The sequence below is a fragment of the Papio anubis genome, chromosome 15, assembly GCF_008728515.1.
Source record: "Papio anubis isolate 15944 chromosome 15, Panubis1.0, whole genome shotgun sequence".
NCBI classification, from domain to species: domain Eukaryota; kingdom Metazoa; phylum Chordata; class Mammalia; order Primates; family Cercopithecidae; genus Papio; species Papio anubis.
The window spans coordinates 39,160,200-39,180,659 of NC_044990.1; the positions used below are offsets into that span (position 1 = coordinate 39,160,200).

Genomic DNA, 20,460 nt, shown 5'->3' on the forward strand with positions numbered 1-20,460 from the left:
TGTTGAGGGTTGATGGTGGAATTGCTGTTCATCAAAAATGAGCTTGAGTTAGATCTCTTAGACCAGCAGTCTTGGATCCTTTTAACTGTGAAAGAATGTCTGCAGTGATGATGGTACCATTAGCTCTTTGGTTAAAGGGATTGATACTGATTATAAAAAATGTGAGATATTAATCAGGGTTTTTACAAGTGGACTTTTTGATGGTTGATTCCAGAGTTGTTGAGTTTATCAGAGAGTTTCAAAATGTTCATGGGTATGGATACAGATGAATTTTTTTCCTTTGGATTCAATAATCTCTTTACTCTTGAATTAATTGTCTCTGACAGATGCATAGTTGGTTTGGACTGGATAAAAGAAAAAAGGGCAAATAAGACAATGAGTAAAAAAAAAACTGAAAAGAAATAGGAAAAGTAAAAGATGTATTGTAAAAAGTTGCCTATCTTTATGTTATTGGAATTGATATTCTTTATTGAAGGATCCTTGAGAACATTATGTGAAAGAAAGGGGACTTGAGAAGATAATGTGAGAAAGTCCACAGAGAAGTTCTGCTGTACTGAGTTTAAAACCGTGTTGATTTTAGTTTTATTTTTATGGCACATCTCAATCTCTTTTTAAGAGCTTACTGTATTAACAGATACTTAAGTCGAGATTATATTTGTATAATAGCAAAGAGTAGCTTATACATTCCTTAAGTATACTGACATTTAAATAGCTTTTCTCAGAAAGCATATGAATAATCTTATTAACACAGTATCTCTTTAAGGGTACAAAAGAAAAGTATGTACTGTTCATCTGTTCTATAAGAAATAGTAAATAAGGCCGGGCGCGGTGGCTCAAGCCTGTAATCCCAGCACTTTGGGAGGCCGAGATGGGCGGATCACCAGGTCAGGAGATCAAGACCATCCTGGCTAACACGGTGAAACCCCGTCTCTACTAAAAAATACAAAAATCTAGCCGGGCGAGGTGGCGGGTGCCTGTAGTCCCAGCTACTCGGGAGGCTGAGGCAGGAGAATGGCGTAAACCTGGGAGGCGGAGCTTGCAGTGAGCTGAGATCCGGCCACTGCACTCCAGCCTGGGCGACAGAGGGAGACTCCGCCTCAAAAAAAAAAAAAAAAGAAATAGTAAATAAACAGGGAATCCATATCCAAGACTCTTTCCCTAGTATTTGTAGCAGAAGCACTTTATAGTAGAAAACAAAATTGCATGTAGACTTAAGAAAAGAATTTTGGTTAATTTTGATTTTAGATAATATTAAGCCATATATTTTATTTTAACAGGTATCTTTCAGATGAAGGCATTGAAGCTTGCACAAGCTCTCCTGACAAAGTCAATGTAAATGACATCATCCTGATTGCTCTCAATGTAGGTTATATTTATTAACTTGTAAACATTTGAAATCTGGAAGCTATATTTATAAAAAAGTCTCAGAATAAATTGGGTTATATGATAATGAATATAGAGAACATCTTTCTTATTTTTTCCATTTTAAGTTGTAGTGATGTTTGTTTAATTTGGTAATCTCATATTAGCAAGTTATTAGTATCTATTATACAAAATCCAATGAAAAAGGAAAAAATGAAATTAACATTCCTATTTTTCATCCACTGATCAGTTACAGACTTTTTTTAACATTTATAGTAGCTATATAATAGTAGTAAAAACTGACTATTCATTAAAATGAATTCCCTTTTACATAGAAACTCTAGCTAGGTTATAGGTTTTTGACAGTGGTATTTATTGTTTCGAAATAACTTTTCATGATGATAGAAATAATACTTACTGTGGAATATTTCAGAAAAAATAGAAGATCAAAATAAGAAAATTAAATCTGCTTATAATTACTGTTAATGTTTTAGTGTATATTTCTTTTCAACTCTTTCTCCACTCAACCCTCTAGCGGTTTTTTTTTTTTTTTTTTTCCATAATTGGATTGGCTTTTGGATTTTTTCAAGAGTTATAAAAATTGTTTGAAATAAAAATGTAAGTAAACAGGCCAGGCACGGTGACTCACTCCTGGAATCCCAGCACTTTGGGAGGCCAAGGCAGGTGGATCATAAGATCAGGAGTTTGAGACCAGCCTGGTCAATATGGTGAAACCTCATCTCTAGTATAAATACAAAAATTAGCCGGGCGTGGTGGCGTGCACCTGTAATTCCAGCTACTCAGGAGGCTGAGGCAGAAGAATCGCTTGAACCCGGGAGGTGGAGGTTGCAGTGAGCTGAGATTGTGCTGCTGCACTCCAGCCTGGGCAACAGAGCGAGATTCTGTCTCAAAAAAAAAAAAAAAAAAAAAAAGAAGTAAGTAAACAAATGTTCTTTTCTCATTCCTACAGTTACCCTCTGATTGTTTTTCTCTGTAGCTTTATAATAAGCTATAAACAATCAAATTTATGTACTGTGATATATGGTCAATGAAATTTCTAAGAGAACTATAGTCTGACAAATCCATCATATCACTGCAAAATCAATGTAAAGCAGAAATGATGGGCACAAGGAACATTTAAAATATAAATAAATGTATAAATCTAACTTTAAAAAAATTACTTAAATTTATATTTATAGAATTAGCTTAGGTTTAAATAGATAAAATTTATGTCCTAAACTGAGTCATTTTTTTTTCAGCTTCTTTGAATTTTATTTAACAAGAAAAGATCGTTTATTTTGGTTTCTGAGCTAAGTATTTAGGTTTTTAATAAATAAAAGACTAATTTTTTAATAGTAAGAATTAGCTAGAAATTATGCATGTTATTTATGACTAAAAACTTTATTTTTCTTTGTCTTGCATTGAAATTAGTTAATTCTATTGTTTAAAAATATTATAAAGGACTCTATTTTCTTGTTTATTTAAGAAAAACTTTCTAAAGATTCTAGGAAAGAGATTTTATGACAATTTGCTGGGGTTTTTAATTTATGTGCTTAGGTAAATAGCAATAAATTATAATTGGTATGAAAATTTGAATAAAATAAATCAAGATGAAGTATTTGTGCAGTGCTCATAAGAGGTGCATGTTGACTATTATCTGAATGAGTTAATTTGTCTTTTATATTTTCCCTGAAATATATGGTTAAATACTACAGTCCAAAGCTGTGATGCCATATGATAGGAAAAAAGCTTTTTGATTAGGGTGAAGCCTATACCAGACAAATAATCTATCTATCCAAATTTATCATCTTATTAATAAAATTTAGGCATTTATAGTATTCTGTTGAATTTTTTTCAACTTTCGAGTGATTGTGGGAAATTAACCACTAGTTGAGAAAGACATGCATTATTGATTCTTATTGTACATATATGTACGTACCCACACATGCATAGCTAATTGTATATTGGGAGGATAATCCATCAACAAATTTTCTTGTCTTCTTTCTATGGGGTACACACTGAGCTTGTTCCTTTATCTAACAGTGAACACTAAAGTAACATATATGTAGTGTTTCTCTCCAGGGAAGCCCTCTGGAGGCTAATACCTAAGGCCTTTATTGGGCTGCCTGCAAAGGTACCAGAATTTCAGATCCCTCCCAGAAAACAGATGTCCACCATAAATCATATTGTTTATATGAATAATCCATACAGTGAACTACATTTTTAGTTAGGGAATGGTCCAAGTGCAAAGTCCCTAGCTGCCAGCCTGGGGCTAACCTTGTAAGCTGGCCTTTCTAAAGATAGCTGCCTCAGATCTGCTATGTAACTTTTAGGCTTAGCTTTTTATGTTGAAAAGGAATGTTTTTAATTTTTGCTTTTTAAATTGGGGAGTAAGAATATTACGAAATGACATTGAAATCCAGCATGAAAGTTTTACTTTCAACTACCGGAATTGTTCAGAAAAATACTTAATGATAGCCCAGTGTTAAATTACTGATCACTATCCATTAGTAAAAAATTAAAAACAAATTATATTTTTATTTCTTTTACGATTCTGTATAATATAAAATGATTCACCGAATAGATATTATCTTGCATTTACTTAAGTAAATAGGGATTGTGTGTGTGTGTGTGTGTGTGTATTTATATGTGCATATGTATGTGTGTGTGGGTAGGTAGATGCTTTGAAAATTATTTTTAAAATTTTACAGGCTAAAAGTTTTCCTGTATTATTATTTTTTGTTGTTCAATATAACAGCATTCTTGGACCCAGTCATCGTCCTAGCAATCCTGATATAATGGCATCTGAATAATAAAATTGTCTTTATAGTATGAATTTAGGGCATTTAAAGATTTGGTAGATCATTTTCATCTTGCTAAAAATACATCAAAATAACATTTGTATATTTAAGGACATATACTATATATATGGGTTTTTTTGTTGTTTTTTTTTTTTTTTTTTTTTTTTTTTTTTGAGACGAAGTCTCGCTCTGTAGCCCAGGCTGGAGTGCAGTGGCCGGATCTCAGCTCATTGCAAGCTCCGCCTCCCGGGTTCACGCCATTCTCCGGCCTCAGCCTCCCGAGTAGCTGGGACTACAGGCGCCCGCCACCTCGCCCGGCTAGCTTTTTGTATTTCTTAGTAGAGACGGGGTTTCACCGTGTTAGCCAGGGTGGTCTCGATCTCCTGACCTCGTGATCCACCCGTCTCGGCCTCCCAAAGTGCTGGGATTACAGGCTTGAGCCACCGCGCCCGGCCTATATACTATATATATGTATGGCACTTTAGAAATTATGTAAACTTTGAGTGTCTAGTCTTCTTTTAGCTTAACAACAACTTTGTGAGATAGGGTTGGTGGTGTTTTTCCATTTTATAGAAAAGTAAATTAACTGGGTTTAGAGAATTAGTGACAGTGTCCTAGATCATATGATTGTTTAATTACAGTTGGGATGGATCAAAATTTAGGATTTTTGTCTAGTGCTCGTTTACTTTACAGTGATGGCTCATTTTCATTTGAATGAAATTTCATAATTATTGATCAAAACCAGAAATGAGGGACCATGATATATTATAACATTTGTATATATTCTGTTTCTCATTCATATTTAAATATTTCAGCTTTTGGGTGACTTCAAAATAATGTAAATGCTTTGATGAACTGTTAGTTACATTATTGATATGATGGTTATGTATGTTCAGATGATTTTAAAAAGTGCATGTTTTATACTCACTAAAATAAACAGGATGGCTAACATTTATTGAGTGCTTACTCTGTGCAAGTCATTATACTGAGTGCTTCACATCTATTAACATTTAATTTTAAAACCATCTTAATATAGGGAAGGCTGGTGTAAGAAAGTATTTTTTTTACCCCTATGTTATTCAGTACTTTCCAAGTGAAAAGGAGTACAACGTGAGGTACAGTTTATGTTTCTTTTCATTCTGTTATTGGATTGAGATTGCAAAAAGCATAAGCCTAAAGCACTGTTACACGAGTCTGGATTTGGCTTTTAATTTGCCATGCAGTTCTATTCAGTGAGTTTTAGTTTGAGTGATCCCTGCGTTACATTAAAGAGTAAGTTATGAATCACAGCAGTAAAAAACTGGAAAGAATCTGTGGGGATTATGTAACTTATATTCTTATTTCTTGAGCTGACCACGTGGATATTTCAAATAGGAGGATATTCTGTTATGGTAGGTGTTAAAAGAAGGTGGTTCTGCCCCTCTGTATGTATTCATTTCACATCACAATAATTTTAATCTTCTAGTGTTTTCTCCTTAAGTAAAAATTTTTCCCTTATAATTTATGTGGTTAAATGTACTCTAAGTCTGTTTCCTTTTATCTTGTTCTTAAGGTGATGAAGAGCTACTGTTTACTATAAGGAGAAATAAAACAATACAGCCAGCTTCAGTTACTATGCTAATCCACTATCTCAAGCATCAAGATAATTTATTAGTTTAAATAATTGGACCTTTTTTATGAGTACTGACAGTTTTCCTCTGAGCAAGTCTCTTACCATTCCTTTATATTTTCACTTTCTGAAGAGGACACAGTCCTAAAATGTTCCGTTTTTTTAGGTAGATTGTGTAGTCAGAATTTTCTTTTTTAATGTCGTGAATGCTGTAGCCTTGTTTATGTTAGTTCTTATATTTTCCTTGCTGAGTTACAGGTACTTCTGCATTTTCATAGTCATTGTTTACCAACTTCTATTTCTGTAACTTGTTTAAGCAAATGAAATTACTATAGTAAAGGTTGCTATAACTTCTTTGGTATTCCAGTGGTATTGTATCCTGGGATATTGTATGTTATGTAGCTTTATGTTACAGATATCATAGCCTATAGGGTGATATGTTTTTATGTAATGTCAAGGTTATATGGGATTCAGTTTTTAAAAATATGCTATGTATATGTATTGAAAAGCTGTCATTTGATTTTGGAATGTGATATTTTTTAGTAAGATCACAATTTACATGAATTAAGTTTTGGATTTTAGTAGAGAAGAGTTAGTAAGGAAAAAGGTTACTTAAAGAAATATGACCAGGATTAAGGCCTTATGTGTTGCTGTTCATCTTACTGGTAAACTTTAAACAACGTATTATGGGACTATGTTACTTGAAGGATTGATAATACATGTAGATTTCATGACCAGTTAAACTGAGTTTTTGTTTCACCAACCATAAGTAATTTCATCTTTTGTTCATCAGATTAGCTTTAAGTTTACTCTTTTCTGTAATTCCATTTTAATAATAATATTTTTATTTTAGACAGATCTGAGAACAATTGGCAAGAAATTCCTCCCCAGTGACATCAATAGTGGAAAGGTAGAAAAGGTAAAGAAAATCAATAACTTCTTAAATTATGCTAACTACAATAAATGTGAACTAAATTACTGGAATTATTTTTTGTCAATAAAGACTGCAATTGCAAAATACTCTGGAGGTGAACAGGTCACAAAGTCATTGTTATGGTGACTTCCATGGAAAATTATTAAGAGTTAAACTTTTTTGACTTTTCAGCATTAAAAAAAACACAACCTTTTGTTTCAGGAATTTTAGCTATGGCATCCTTATATGAACCGCGAGACTTACCAGATGTAACTGGCACTCATCACAATGACCTTTTCCTATCTTTCAATTTTATTTACCTTTTTATTTTAGTTACCTTAATAAACTGTTAACGTTTATTTAATGAGCTTATTATATACAAATATAAGATTAGGAAAGTATTAGGAGCAATTTGGTGAAGCTGTGCATTTGTTTATTGCAATCGTTTTGCAGTACACACATATGTATTCATGTTATGAATTTTTTTGTGTCAGCAAACTTTAATTATATTTTTACCTAAACTTTTACCCTGCAAGTTAAAGTCCATGTCTTCTTTGTCTTTCGTCAGGAGAAATGGAGTACATCTGGTTACCTTCCTTTGTGAATAATTATATACGTGAAGACATAAATGTCACTGCCACACATTTCTTTTTGCTAAAGCCATCTATCTTGATTCCTTTGTTTATTCTCAGTCTCAAGCTTTTCTTTCATCTCTGTTGTTCTTAGAATCTTCCCCAGTTTCTTTACATTTCTTTTTCTTTTGGTTATAGTGGCTATCTCAGACTTCAGTGTGCACCAGAATTTCCCAGAGGTCTGGCTAGAACACAAATTGCTGGACCTCAAACCACTTCTACTCCTGTCTGAGTTTCTGATTCTGTAGGACTAGGATGGAATCCAAGAATTTGCATTTTGAACAGTTTTCCAGGAGATGTAGAGTTCTAGGAAGCATATTTAGAAAAGTAAGCAACAATCTCGACTAGGTCTGTTGAGTGCAACAGATCTCTATAGGAAAAGTAAATAATATCAAAGCAGTGTCTGTACATCCTTACATTATTTTACTTAAAATTTTGAAGTTTTCTGATTCTTGGTTTTCTGGTTTCTCTGTGTGTCCTAAAAGATGCTGAGAACTCACCTCTGCTACAAGTTCGTAGGATAGTAGTACAGAGACTCTTGTCTGCTCCCTTCACCCTTTCAGAGCGTTTTTACTTTTAAAAATTTTGCACAGTGGTCTCTTTAAGATTTCCTTTGAATGTAACTAGCAAGAAGAAAAATAACTTTAAAACTTTCTGATTTAGATTATTCTGTGTCAAATTTTATCTTTTAAAACATTCTTAATGCAAATGTAAGTTTTCACATGAAACAAAAATTTGTTATCTCTGCTAGCTCTTCCTCATTGATTATATTTTTTCCTTTCATTACATTCTTCCAATACAATATTAATAAACAGTTCTCTAGAATTATTATTCACAGAAGTACTATTATTATTATTATTATTATTATTATTATTAATTTGAGACGGAGTCTTGCTCTGTTGCCCAGGCTGGAGTGCAGTGATATGATCTCAGCTTACTGCAACCTCCACCACCTGGGTTCAGGTGATTCTCCTGCCCCAGCCTCCCTAGTAACTGGGACTACAGGCGCACGCCACCATGCCTGGCTAATTTTTGTATTTTTTAGTAGAGATGGGATTTCTGCATGTTGGCCAGTCTGGTCTCAAACTCCTGACCTTAAGTCATCTGCCCACCTCAGCCTCCCAAAGTACTGGGATTACAGGTCTGAGCCACCGTGACTGGCCTTTTCACAGAATTATTCTTATATGTCATATAAGAATATATATTATTCTCACATTATTAATAATTGTCTTCACCGTATTAATGAAGATGTTTTGAAAAATAATTTAAATAAACATTTTAGAAGTTGACACACAGAAATTACTCATTTGGTTTGTCTTTAGTTAAAAATCCATATGTTACATAAAAATGTAACTATCTTAAACCAAAGTAAATATTCAAGGAATATATTTTAGATGTGAATTGAACTATTTTGGTTTCTTTGTTAGTAAAATAAGACTAATGTAGTAAAAGCTCCTTATTTATGTCTTCATTGGAATACTTTTATTAACCAGCATTTTGCCATTAATGATGACTATAAATGCATGACTCTAGAATCAGACACTACTGATCACTTACTAACATTATGTAAGTTATAGTTCTTGTTTAAATTAACTTTGTTTGAATCTGTGCATAAGATATACGACAACATTTGGCAAACAGAATATTTGAATAAGTAATCTGCCTATCTCTTGACCATGCCAGATTTTGGTATAAAATGGTATTTTCTAGTTTTCTTTTTATATTAGAAAAGAGTGAAAGAAAGAAAAAACTGGGTTATCTAGTGATCTTTCAAATAGGGTGTACTAAAAACCAATGTTCCAAAAACTAACTTAGAAAACTTAAAATATATGATAGACTATTTCAAGAAGCAGAGGAGGCATGGTTGTGGCATGTTTCTGATTGAGGGTGGAGGGGCATTAAATGATAGGGATCAGGAACAGATTGGAGACATCCAGACATAGGGTCATTGCCGTGGATTTAAATCTTCTTTCTCCTGCTTATTAGTTTTTGTGACTTTTCATAAGTTAGTTAATCTCGCTAGATTTTAATTTCCTTATCATTTAAATACTACTCCCTTACAACATTGAAGACCTAAATGAGATAATGCTAAATCCAGCAGAATGCATATGGCAAACTTCGAGAATTATGAGCAATTTAGGATGGTATTTTTGTCTTGAAAGTCTAAGAATATATGAATCCTTATTATGGGTATCTTGTTACTGAGAGACCTTCAAGGGGATTCAATGAATAAGGTAAGGCAAATTGGTAAATCATTTTTATCTGGGTTTTGGCCCCAAGCCCCATGCAGAATTCTACTACTTGAGGTAGGTTAGTCTCTGGTAGAATTAAAGCAAGCTCTGACTGTTTCTACTAAGTTCCAAGCCCATCTGATAATTACCATTTCTGAGAGAGAAAGCCAAAGGAGAGTGAGGATTGGAGAGCATTTGGCCCAATATTTAAGAAGCAAAGAGTTAAAAAGCAACATGTTGTGGGGAGGAGGGTGCCATCTTAGTAGAAGCTGCCTCCGTTAACCTTGTGTGGTCCCTTTGAAAGGGCCTCACCCATGTATTTTCCAACCACCTTGGAATCTCATTCACTAGGCCTGAGGCTCAATACAATGCACTGGAGCTTCCCCAAGACAAATCAGTAATTTTTTTTGGAAGTAGATTAAAGGAGTGTAGAGAGGAGTCTTCAAACTTCATCTCCTGAAAGCCCAAAGTAAATGATCACACAGTGTGTATTATTATTTTTATAATTAATAAGACTTAGATAATGCTGTTTTCAGCATTTGGGAACTTGAGAATGGAAAGGGAGATTGGAGAACTGATAGATCTGTGATCAGGTAAGCAAGATTTTAAGTCTGCAGTTAGAGGACAGCTACTCCCGGACATACTGAATTTACATCTCTTGTTCTAAAACACATCAGAGGCCTTCAGAAAGGCATTGTCCCGAAGCTTTGAAACTAAAGTCTTAGTAATTGCTACTATCATTGATTATTTTGGGAGAAGGTAGAATGGCAAAAAGTAGAAGTAACTTTATTACTAATTAATATAGTAGTTTTGCTCAGGTTCTTTTCTCTTTCTTCCATTTTCTTCTTAACATACTTTTCAATTTCTGTCTTTTCTCCACAAAGTTCCCTTAAAAAGTGGTGAGAGTTGGACGATGACAGTTTTTTCCAGGCTTCCAGATTTTCTTATAGGTACTTCATATTTGATTCAAAAACTGTAAAAATTGTGACTGGAGGGAGGTGTGGTAGGGAAGCCACATTTTGCAACTTATTTTCTGAGTTTTTCAGGGTGTGCTTTGTTTTTCTCGGATATTACAAAGTCCTAGGACTGCTGTAGCAGCTTGTAAGCTAAAAATTATGGAAAAAGTCACGATAAAAAGGAAGTATAACTGTTTAATATTCTTCTCCAATTTTAATATTTTGCTGTAGCTTTTTAAACTAAAAGTTAATTATAAAATACAGATTAGTTTCAAAATACTTTGTTACTAATTCAGCTACTTGAGGACCTTATGTACTACTATGGAGTCCTAACTGTACAGTCTTTCAGTTCTATGTTTATTTTTTTGTTAAGTTCTAAGAATGACATGTTGTATATACCTTTTTAAATGTAAAACTATGATTGACCTAATTTTCCCAAGTAGGAGTGACTGGTCTCAAAACCTCAGCAATACTGACATCAACCACAAGATGGCTTCACTGCCTTAAAATTGAAAGTGAAGGTTCTCTTGCCCTTGGATAGTCTAGAAATCGGATGTTTTTAAAAAGAAAAGGAATTGAAAAAAGTGTTAACTTTTGATTTAATAAGATAATAGGTTTCCTATATGTTAATTTAGTCTGTGTTAAGTAATACAATTTGTTTCTTTTAGTGAACTATATGTTAAAATTAAACATTTACTTGTATTTTTAGAAAAAATGGATTACTAAAACTTTTATGCTTTATTTACAAGTCCTTATTGGTACTTACTAATAGGACTTCTGTGGAGTTTAAATAGATACTCTTCCTGATAATTGAAAAATAAACTATTTGACTTACCTTTTTCTCTTTTTGGTTCCAAGGAACAGCACTTTGGGAGGCCGAGACGGGCGGATCACGAGGTCAGGAGATCGAGACCATCCTGGCTAACACAGTGAAACCCCGTCTCTACTAAAAAATACAAAAAACTAGCCGGGCGAGGTGGCGGGCGCCTGTAGTCCCAGCTACTCAGGAGGCTGAGGCAGGAGAATGGCGTGAACCCGGGAGGCGGAGCTTGCAGTGAGCCGAGATCCGGCCACTGCACTCCAGCCTGGGCGACAGAGCAAGACTCCGCCTCAAAAAAAAAAAAAAAAAAAAAAAAAGAATAGAAACGTGGGAATTGTCAAATGATACATTGGGAAAAGTGTTACTTTTGGCTGGTAGTCCCACATACTTTTCTTGTATTCATTTGCTATAATTACTTTATGATTGAATGCGAGCAATTTATATGCCCTACTGTTATTTTGAGGGTTAAATTGAGGCTTTTTACTTTCAGGGAATCTTAAGTTTGCGAAAACCTATTCAAGATTATGTTGTCAATTTCTTAATTATTAGGAATTTGTTAAATGTTTTAAAAATTCCTAAGGGGTAGATCTTCTAGTAAATATACCACTATATTTATAATTCAGAAAGTTTTAATTTTATTATTTATTTTCCACTTACACTCCCTTGCTGCATATGAATATCATTTGAAAAATTTGAGATTAGGATTAGGTACTCCCTTCCCTAAAGCTATTTCTTTCAATATTCTTGATGCTATTCTCATCTGCTTCCCTCTTGATCTTTTTTGGCACAAGCACCTACCTTACCTAGGAGAACCCTGGTTTTTAGTGAATTCTAATAATTCTTATTCTTGTTCTTGTTTTTCTTCTGTCATTTGTTGAGGACCTATTCTATGCTAGGTCCCATGTTAAATAATTTATATGTATTATCTATACAATGTTCAGAACAACACAGAAAATATAAACTATTACAGCCTTCCCTTTTACTTTAGAGATAAGAGAATTGCACCTTCCCTAAGATCACAGTTTTTTGTTGCTATAGCACCTGAGCGTCCTTCCCTCAGCTGTCAGGCAAACTGCTATTTATTTTTCAGATTCCAACTGAGGTGTGACCCTTCTCTTCTAATGTTCTTGACCTCTTTTGAGCATAATTACTTTTTAAATTTGAATGTTCTCAGTGCCCTTTATACCTACATGTTTTTAGTATGTAATAAATATTATCAAAACAGGCTTTGGCATGAGATAGATCTGAATAGGAATTCTAATTTGCCTCTTACTGAGTGACCACTGGTAAAGTACTTTACCCTCTGTCCTTAATTTTCTTGTTTAGTATATACAAGTAATCGTAATGTACTTTATATTTGTGGAGGTAAATTAAAGCACTTATGTAAAGATCATGCAACATTTTCTGGTGTGTATCTAGGAAGTGCTAAGTAAATTATAGTTAAAGCACTAGAAATTTCCTTTTTTTAAATCAGACAGTGTCTGAATGTGTAATTGTGCCAAGTGATAGGGATACAGAGATCAAGACAGCCTCTGTCTTCTTGGAGCACATAGCCTAATAAGAGGTTGAGAAACCAGCTGTGTCAATGTAGTGAAACAAATGCTATGTCAAAGGTGTGTACAATAAAGGGGCTGCCATTTCAGTTTAGTGAGGGTATTAGTTTGCTTTTCTTGCTAGACTGTTAGCTTTTAGAGATGTGATTTTCAATGAAGGAATAGTGGGTAGATGTCCTGTATTCGGCGTATTTAAACTCTTATGTTAATAGCTATATGATACATACACACATACACACATAGATTACACATACACACACACTATATTTAATATTTTCTGTTACACAAAAAGCTCCTTTGTAGTAGAACTAAAGAATGGAAAATAAAGCTTGACAGATCTTGACTGGTAACAATACATGGAAGATAAGTATAGTGGATATTTGTAATTCCTAAAACCTGAATTATCTCCTTGTGTTTGGGGGAATTTCCCATTTTAAGAGTTTTGGTGGTAGAGAAGAAGAAAATGCCAGATACTTTTCTCCCAGCCTCCTTTACAGCTATGCTAGTCAGGTGTAGCTGCCTTGGAGTTGGGCCAGTTACACACAAAAAAGTGGGACCTGTGGAGAATCCTGTCAGTAATAGTTGAAGCTGCAGCAAGATTGTTTCTGTAGTAGTAGCTGCAGGAGTGCCAGAGTAAATGTCCAGAGCCATTGAGATCACTGGTACAAGGCATAGTGTTAGATGCTTGCCGTGTGCTGGATCCAGCTTGTTCCAGCTCATGAAGTTGATTGTCGACATCTTTTCCCAATTTAGAGTACAATAAAATACAGTTGATGGTTGTGGTTGGCCTTGGAAATTGGCACAAATTACAGATTACAGTGGCTTTTCCCCTGTCCTTCTACCAGAAGTATTTTACCAACACACCTCTGCACACGTGTAACAGTTTCGCTAAGGAATATAAACAGGAATGGAACCCTACTGCATTGTGGAATTAGGCCAGTATTCAACTTTACAAGATAATGCTAAATTTTCTTGCAAAGCACTTGTATCAACTATGTTACCTTCAGTATTGTATATGAGATTCAATTGAGATATTCTTTTGTGACACTTGAAATGATCAAAATTTTCTGATCTTGTGATTGTAAAATACATTATTCTTCCGTACGCCATTCTCTCCCCTGCCAATACAGATTTTAGAATCAAACGATTAAGACTCTTGAAAATATCATGTTGGAGTTTTGACTGAAATTGCACATTAGCTTAAAAACAATTGATATCTTTATGTGATATGATATTACCAGTGAAATGCTGGTAAAACACATCTCTGAAGAGCAAAAAAGAGCCCTTACACATAGCATTTGCCACTTTCTGTGGTATAAATATTCCCTGTTTGACTGATATAAGCTATGTTATGAAATCACTGAACAGGGAATTAAGAAGAAATGTACATAAAAAGTTCTTGTGAGCTTTTATGAGCTGGCTCCAGCACAACCCTGGATATATCTCTTCATTTATTTTTCCTATAATGTTTTATAATTTATTGGAAGTATATGGGCTGTGCATCTTTTGTAAGCTTTATTCCTGGATCTGTCTATTTTTGTTATTGTAAATGGTGTTTAAAAATTTTTTTAATTACTCTTTCCATCTGTTACTGGTACATGGAAAGGCAGCTGATATTTGCATATTGATTGTAATTCTGTCACCTGCCAGTTATTATTATGTTATTATTCCTATATATTCTATTCTTATTCCAGATACAATTTTTAAAACACCATTTACAATAAGAATAATACGCTCTTACATTATTCTGTGTATTCTTTTAAGTTTTCTCTATAAATTTGTCTTTTCTTGGTATTTCACATGAATGGAATCACATGATATATATGTTGTATCTGGCTTCTTTTATTTAGTGTAATATTTTTTAGGGTAATCTATAACATAGCATATGTTGATAGTTTTTCCTATTTATTGGTGAGTAATATTCCATTGTATGGATACACCACGTTTTGTCCTTCCACTTACTATTAGGTTGGTGCAAAAATAATTGCGGTTTTTTCCATTGAAAGTAATGGCAAAAACCACAGATACTTTTGCACCAACCTAATAGTTTATGGACATTTCGATCGCTGTCCTTAGTTCTTTTCTTTTTTTTTTTTTTTTTAAATATATATGTCTCTTATTACTGTTATCATTTCTTAAATTGTTGGTTTGTGCCTTTACTCTTTGCTTTACTCTTTGCTTCTTGATCACTCTTGTCAGTTATCAATCTCATTAGTCTTTGTTACAGTAAAACTTGTCAATGTTGTTATTGGATTTTTAGTTTGATTCATTTATTTTTCTTCTACCTGATTTGAACTCATTGCTTTTTTTCTCAACTTTTTAGTTCAACTCATTAGTTTTATATTTTCAAAAATAGGTGTTAAGATATACCAAAGAAACTATACAATACAAAAATTTAACAACGAAGTTAAAATATATAGCAAAAGCCAAATAAGACAATACACATGAATAATCCTAGAAAACTAAAATGGGGAGAACTTACTGAAGGGTAACATACATAAAATGAGGACTAATAGCAAGAAACAATTCTAAACATTTTCCCAATGACTGACTAAGCCTCAAAAAGACAGCTTAGGAAAACGAGTAACATGTAGTTTTTCTTTTCCTAGCCAATTCAGTTCTACTTATATAAATCTGGTTACCAACCAATACACATATGAATTAGAGTAATTGTTTTTCTACTCAATTACTACCATTTTTTCTTTTTCACCTTTTTCGTAATTTTCTTTTTTTTTTTCTTTATTATTATTATTATTATTATACTTTAAGTTCTAGGGTACATGTGCATAACGTGCAGGTTTGTTACGTATGTATACTTGTGCCATGTTGCTGTGCTGCACCCATCAACTCGTCAGCACCCAACTACTCGTCATTTACATCAGGTGTAACTCCCAAGGCAATCCCTCCCCCGTCCCCCCTCCCTATAATAGGCCCCGGTGTGTGATGTCCCCCTTCCGGAGTCCAAGTGATCTCATTGTTCAGTTCCCACCTATGAGTGAGAACATGCGGTGTTTGGTTTTCTGTTCTTGTGATAGTTTGCCAAGAATGATGGTTTCCAGCTGCATCCATGTCCCTACAAAGGACACAAACTCATCCTTTTTTATGGCTGCATAGTATTCCATGGTGTATATGTGCCACATTTTCTTAATCCAGTCTGTCACTGATGGACATTTGGGTTGATTCCAAGTCTTTGCTATTGTGAATAGTGCCGCAATAAACATACGTGTGCATGTGTCTTTATAGCAGCATAATTTATAATCCTTTGGGTATATACCCAGTAATGGGATGGCTGGGTCATATGGTACATCTAGTTCTAGATCCTTGAGGAGTCGCCATACTGTTTTCCATAATGGTTGAACTAGTTTACAATCCCACCAACAGTGTAAAAGCGTTCCTATTTCTCCACATCCTCTCCAGCACCTGTTGTTTCCTGACTTTTTAATGATCGCCATTCTAACTGGTGTGAGATGGTATCTCATTGTGGTTTTGATTTGCATTTCTCTGATGGCCAGTGATGCTGAGCATTTTTTCATGTGTCTGTTGGCTGTATGAATGTCTTCTTTTGAGAAATGTCTGTTCATATCCTTTGCCCACTTTTTGATGGGGTTGTTTGTTTTTTTCTTGTAAATTTGTTTGAGTTCTTTGTAGGTTCTGGATATTAGCCCTTTGTCAGATGAGTAGATTGCAAAAATTTTCTCCCATTCTGTAGGTTGCCTGTTCACTCTGATGGTAGTTTCTTTTGCTGTGCAGAAGCTCTTTAGTTTAATGAGATCCCATTTGTCAATTTTGGCTTTTGCTGCCGTTGCTTTTGGTGTTTTAGACGTGAAGTCTTTGCCCATGCCTATGTCCTGAATGGTACTACCTAGGTTTTCCTCTAGGATTTTTATGGTATTAGGTCTAACATTTAAGTCTCTAATCCATCTTGAATTAATTTTCGTATAAGGAGTAAGGAAAGGATCCAGTTTCAGCTTTCTACTGATGGCTAGCCAATTTTCCCAGCACCATTTATTAAATAGGGAATCCTTTCCCCATTTCTTGTTTCTCTCAGGTTTGTCAAAGATCAGATGGCTGTAGATGTGTGGTATTATTTCTGAGGACTCTGTTGTGTTCCATTGGTCTATATCTCTGTTTTGGTACCAGTACCATGCTGTTTTGGTTACTGTAGCCTTGTAGTATAGTTTGAAGTCAGGTAGCGTGATGCCTCCAGCTTTGTTCTTTTGACTTAGGATTGTCTTGGAGATGCGGGCTCTTTTTTGGTTCCATATGAACTTTAAAGCAGTTTTTTCCAATTCTGTGAAGAAACTCATTGGTAGCTTGATGGGGATGGCATTGAATCTATAAATTACCTTGGGCAGTATGGCCATTTTCACGATATTGATTTTTCCTATCCATGAGCATGGTATGTTCTTCCATTTGTTTGTGTCCTCTTTTATTTCACTGAGCAGTGGTTTGTAGTTCTTCTTGAAGAGGTCCTTTACATCCCTTGTAAGTTGGATTCCTAGGTATTTTATTCTCTTTGAAGCAATTGTGAATGGAAGTTCATTCCTGATTTGGCTCTCTGTCTGTTACTGGTGTATAAGAATGCTTGTGATTTTTGCACATTAATTTTGTATCCTGAGACTTTGCTGAAGTTGCTTATCAGCTTAAGGAGATTTTGGGCTGAGAGAATGGGGTTTTCTAAATATACAATCATGTCATCTGCAAACAGGGACAATTTGACTTCTTCTTTTCCTAACTGAATACCCTTGATTTCTTTCTCTTGCCTGATTGCCCTAGCCAGAACTTCCAACACTATGTTGAATAGGAGTGGTGAGAGAGGGCATCCCTGTCTTGTGCCAGTTTTCAAAGGGAATTTTTCCAGTTTTTGCCCATTCAGTATGATATTGGCTGTGGGTTTGTCATAAATAGCTCTTATTATTTTGAGGTATGTTCCATCAATACCGAATTTATTGAGCGTTTTTAGCATGAAGGGCTGTTGAATTTTGTCAAAAGCCTTTTCTGCATCTATTGAGATAATCATGTGGTTCTTGTCTTTGGTTCTGTTTATATGCTGGATTATGTTTATTGATTTGCGAATGTTGAACCAGCCTTGCATCCCAGGGATGAAGCCCACTTGATCATGGTGGATAAGCTTTTTGATGTGTTGTTGAATCCGGTTTGCCAGTATTTTATTGAGGATTTTTGCATCGATGTTCATCAGGGATATTGGTCTAAAATTCTCTTTTTTTTGTTGTGTCTCTGCCAGGCTTTGGTATCAGGATGATGTTGGCCTCATAAAATGAGTTAGGGAGGATTCCCTCTTTTTCTATTGATTGGAATAGTTTCAGAAGGAATGGTACCAACTCCTCCTTGTACCTCTGGTAGAATTTAGCTGTGAATCCATCTGGTCCTGGACTTTTTTTGGTTGGTAGGCTATTAATTATTGCCTCAATTTCAGAGCCTGCTATTGGTCTATTCAGGGATTCAACTTCTTCCTGGTTTAGTCTTGGAAGAGTGTAAGTGTCCAGGAAATTATCCATTTCTTCTAGATTTTCCAGTTTATTTGCGTAGAGGTGTTTATAGTATTCTCTGATGGTAGTTTGTATTTCTGTGGGGTCGGTGGTGATATCCCCTTTATCATTTTTAATTGCGTCGATTTGATTCTTCTCTCTTTTCTTCTTTATTAGTCTTGCTAGTGGTCTGTCAATTTTGTTGATCTTTTCAAAAAACCAACTCCTGGATTCATTGATTTTTTGGAGGGTTTTTTGTGTCTCTATCTCCTTCAGTTCTGCTCTGATCTTAGTTATTTCTAGCCTTCTGCTAGCTTTCGAATGTGTTTGCTCTTGCTTCTCTAGTTCTTTTAATTGCGATGTTAGAGTGTCAATTTTTGATCTTTCCTGCTTTCTCTTGTGGGCATTTAGTGCTATAAATTTCCCTCTACACACTGCTTTAAATGTGTCCCAGAGATTCTGGTATGTTGTATCTTTGTTCTCATTGGTTTCAAAGAACATCTTTATTTCTGCCTTCATTTCGTGATGTACCCAGTAGTCATTCAGGAGCAGGTTGTTCAGTTTCCATGTAGTTGAGCGGTTTTGATTGAGTTTCTTAGTCCTGAGTTCTAGTTTGATTGCACTGTGGTCTGAGAGACAGTTTGTTATAATTTCTGTTCTTGTACATTTGCTGAGGAGTGCTTTACTTCCAATTACGTGGTCAATTTTGGAGTAAGTACGATGTGGTGCTGAGAAGAATGTATATTCTGTTGATTTGGGGTGGAGAGTTCTATAGATGTCTATTAGGTCTGTTGCTGCAGAGATGAGTTCAATTCCTGGATATCCTTGTTAACTTTCTGTCTCGTTGATCTGTCTAATGTTGACAGTGGAGTGTTGAAGTCTCCCATTATTATTGTATGGGAGTCTAAGTCTCTTTGTAAGTCTCTAAGGACTTGCTTTATGAATCTGGGTGCTCCTGTATTGGGTGCATATATATTTAGGATAGTTAGCTCTTCCTGTTGAATTGATCCCTTTACCATTATGTAATGGCCTTCTTTGTCTCTTTTGATCTTTGATGGTTTAAAGTCTGTTTTATCAGAGACTAGTATTGCAACCCTCGCTTTCTTTTGTTCTCCATTTGCTTGGTAAATCTTCCTCCATCCCTTTATTTTGAGCCTATGTATGTCTCTGCGTGTGAGATGGGTCTCCTGAATACAGCAGACTGATGGGTCTTGACTCTTTATCCAGTTTGCCAGTCTGTGTCTTTTAATTTGAGCATTTAGTGCATTTACATTTAAGGTTAAGATTGTTATGTGTGAACTTGATCCTGCCATTATGATATTAACTGGTTATTTTGCTCGTTAGTTGATGCAGTTTCTTCCTAGCCTCGATGGTCTTTACATTTTGGCATGTTTTTGCAATGGCTGGTACCGGTTGTTCCTTTCCATGTTGAGTGCTTCCTTCAGGGTCTCTTGTAAGGCAGGCCTAGTGGTGACAAAATCTCTAAGCATTTGCTTATCTGTAAAGGATTTTATTTCTCCTTCACTTATGAAACTTAGTTTGGCTGGGTATGAAATTCTGGGTTTAAAATTCTTTTCTTTAAGAATGTTGAATATTGGCCCCCACTCTCTTCTGGCTTGTAGAGTTTCTGCCGAGAGATCTGCTGTGAGTCTGATGGGCTTCCCTTTGTGGGTACCCCGACCTTTCTCTCTGGCTGCCCTTAAGATTTTTTCCTTCATTTCAACTTTGGTGAATCTGGCAATTATGTGTCTTGGAGTTGCTCTTCTCGAGGAGTATCTTTGTGGCGTTCTCTGTATTTCCTGGATTTGAATGTTGGCCTGCCCTACTAGGTTGGGGAAGTTCTCCTGGATGATATCCTGAAGAGTGTTTTCCAACTTGGTTCCATTTTCCCCCTCACTTTCAGGCACCCCAATCAGACGTAGATTTGGTCTTTTTACATAATCCCATACTTCTTGCAGGCTTTGTTCATTTCTTTTTCTTCTTTTTTCTTTTGGTTTCTCTTCTCGCTTCATTTCATTCATTTGATCCTCAATCTCTGATACTCTTTCTTCCAGTTGATCGAGTCGGTTACTGAAGCTTGTGCATTTGTCATGT

At 35.0% G+C, this 20,460-nt stretch overlaps 1 protein-coding gene across 11 annotated transcripts in view; it reads left to right on the forward strand.

Annotated features, from left to right (window-relative positions):
* Positions 1-20,460, forward strand: part of TDRD3 (tudor domain containing 3) — a 244,140-nt gene that overhangs the window by 86,812 nt on the left and 136,868 nt on the right. For 6 of the 11 annotated variants that reach the window (XR_002518401.2, XR_002518402.2, XM_017951284.2 and 3 more), the window contains exons 2-3: positions 1,278-1,362; positions 6,626-6,691. The exons of 1 other annotated variant lie outside the window; for it this stretch is intronic. Coding sequence is in view for 3 of the 10 variants with exons in the window: in XM_017951277.3 (XP_017806766.1) it covers positions 1,278-1,362; positions 6,626-6,691 (151 nt within the window). In the remaining 7 variants the exon portion in view is untranslated. The remainder of the gene's footprint in view (positions 1-1,277; positions 1,363-6,625; positions 6,692-20,460) is intronic. 4 more of the 11 variants (XM_017951283.2, XM_017951282.3, XM_003913930.4 and 1 more) reach the window with 2 other exon arrangements.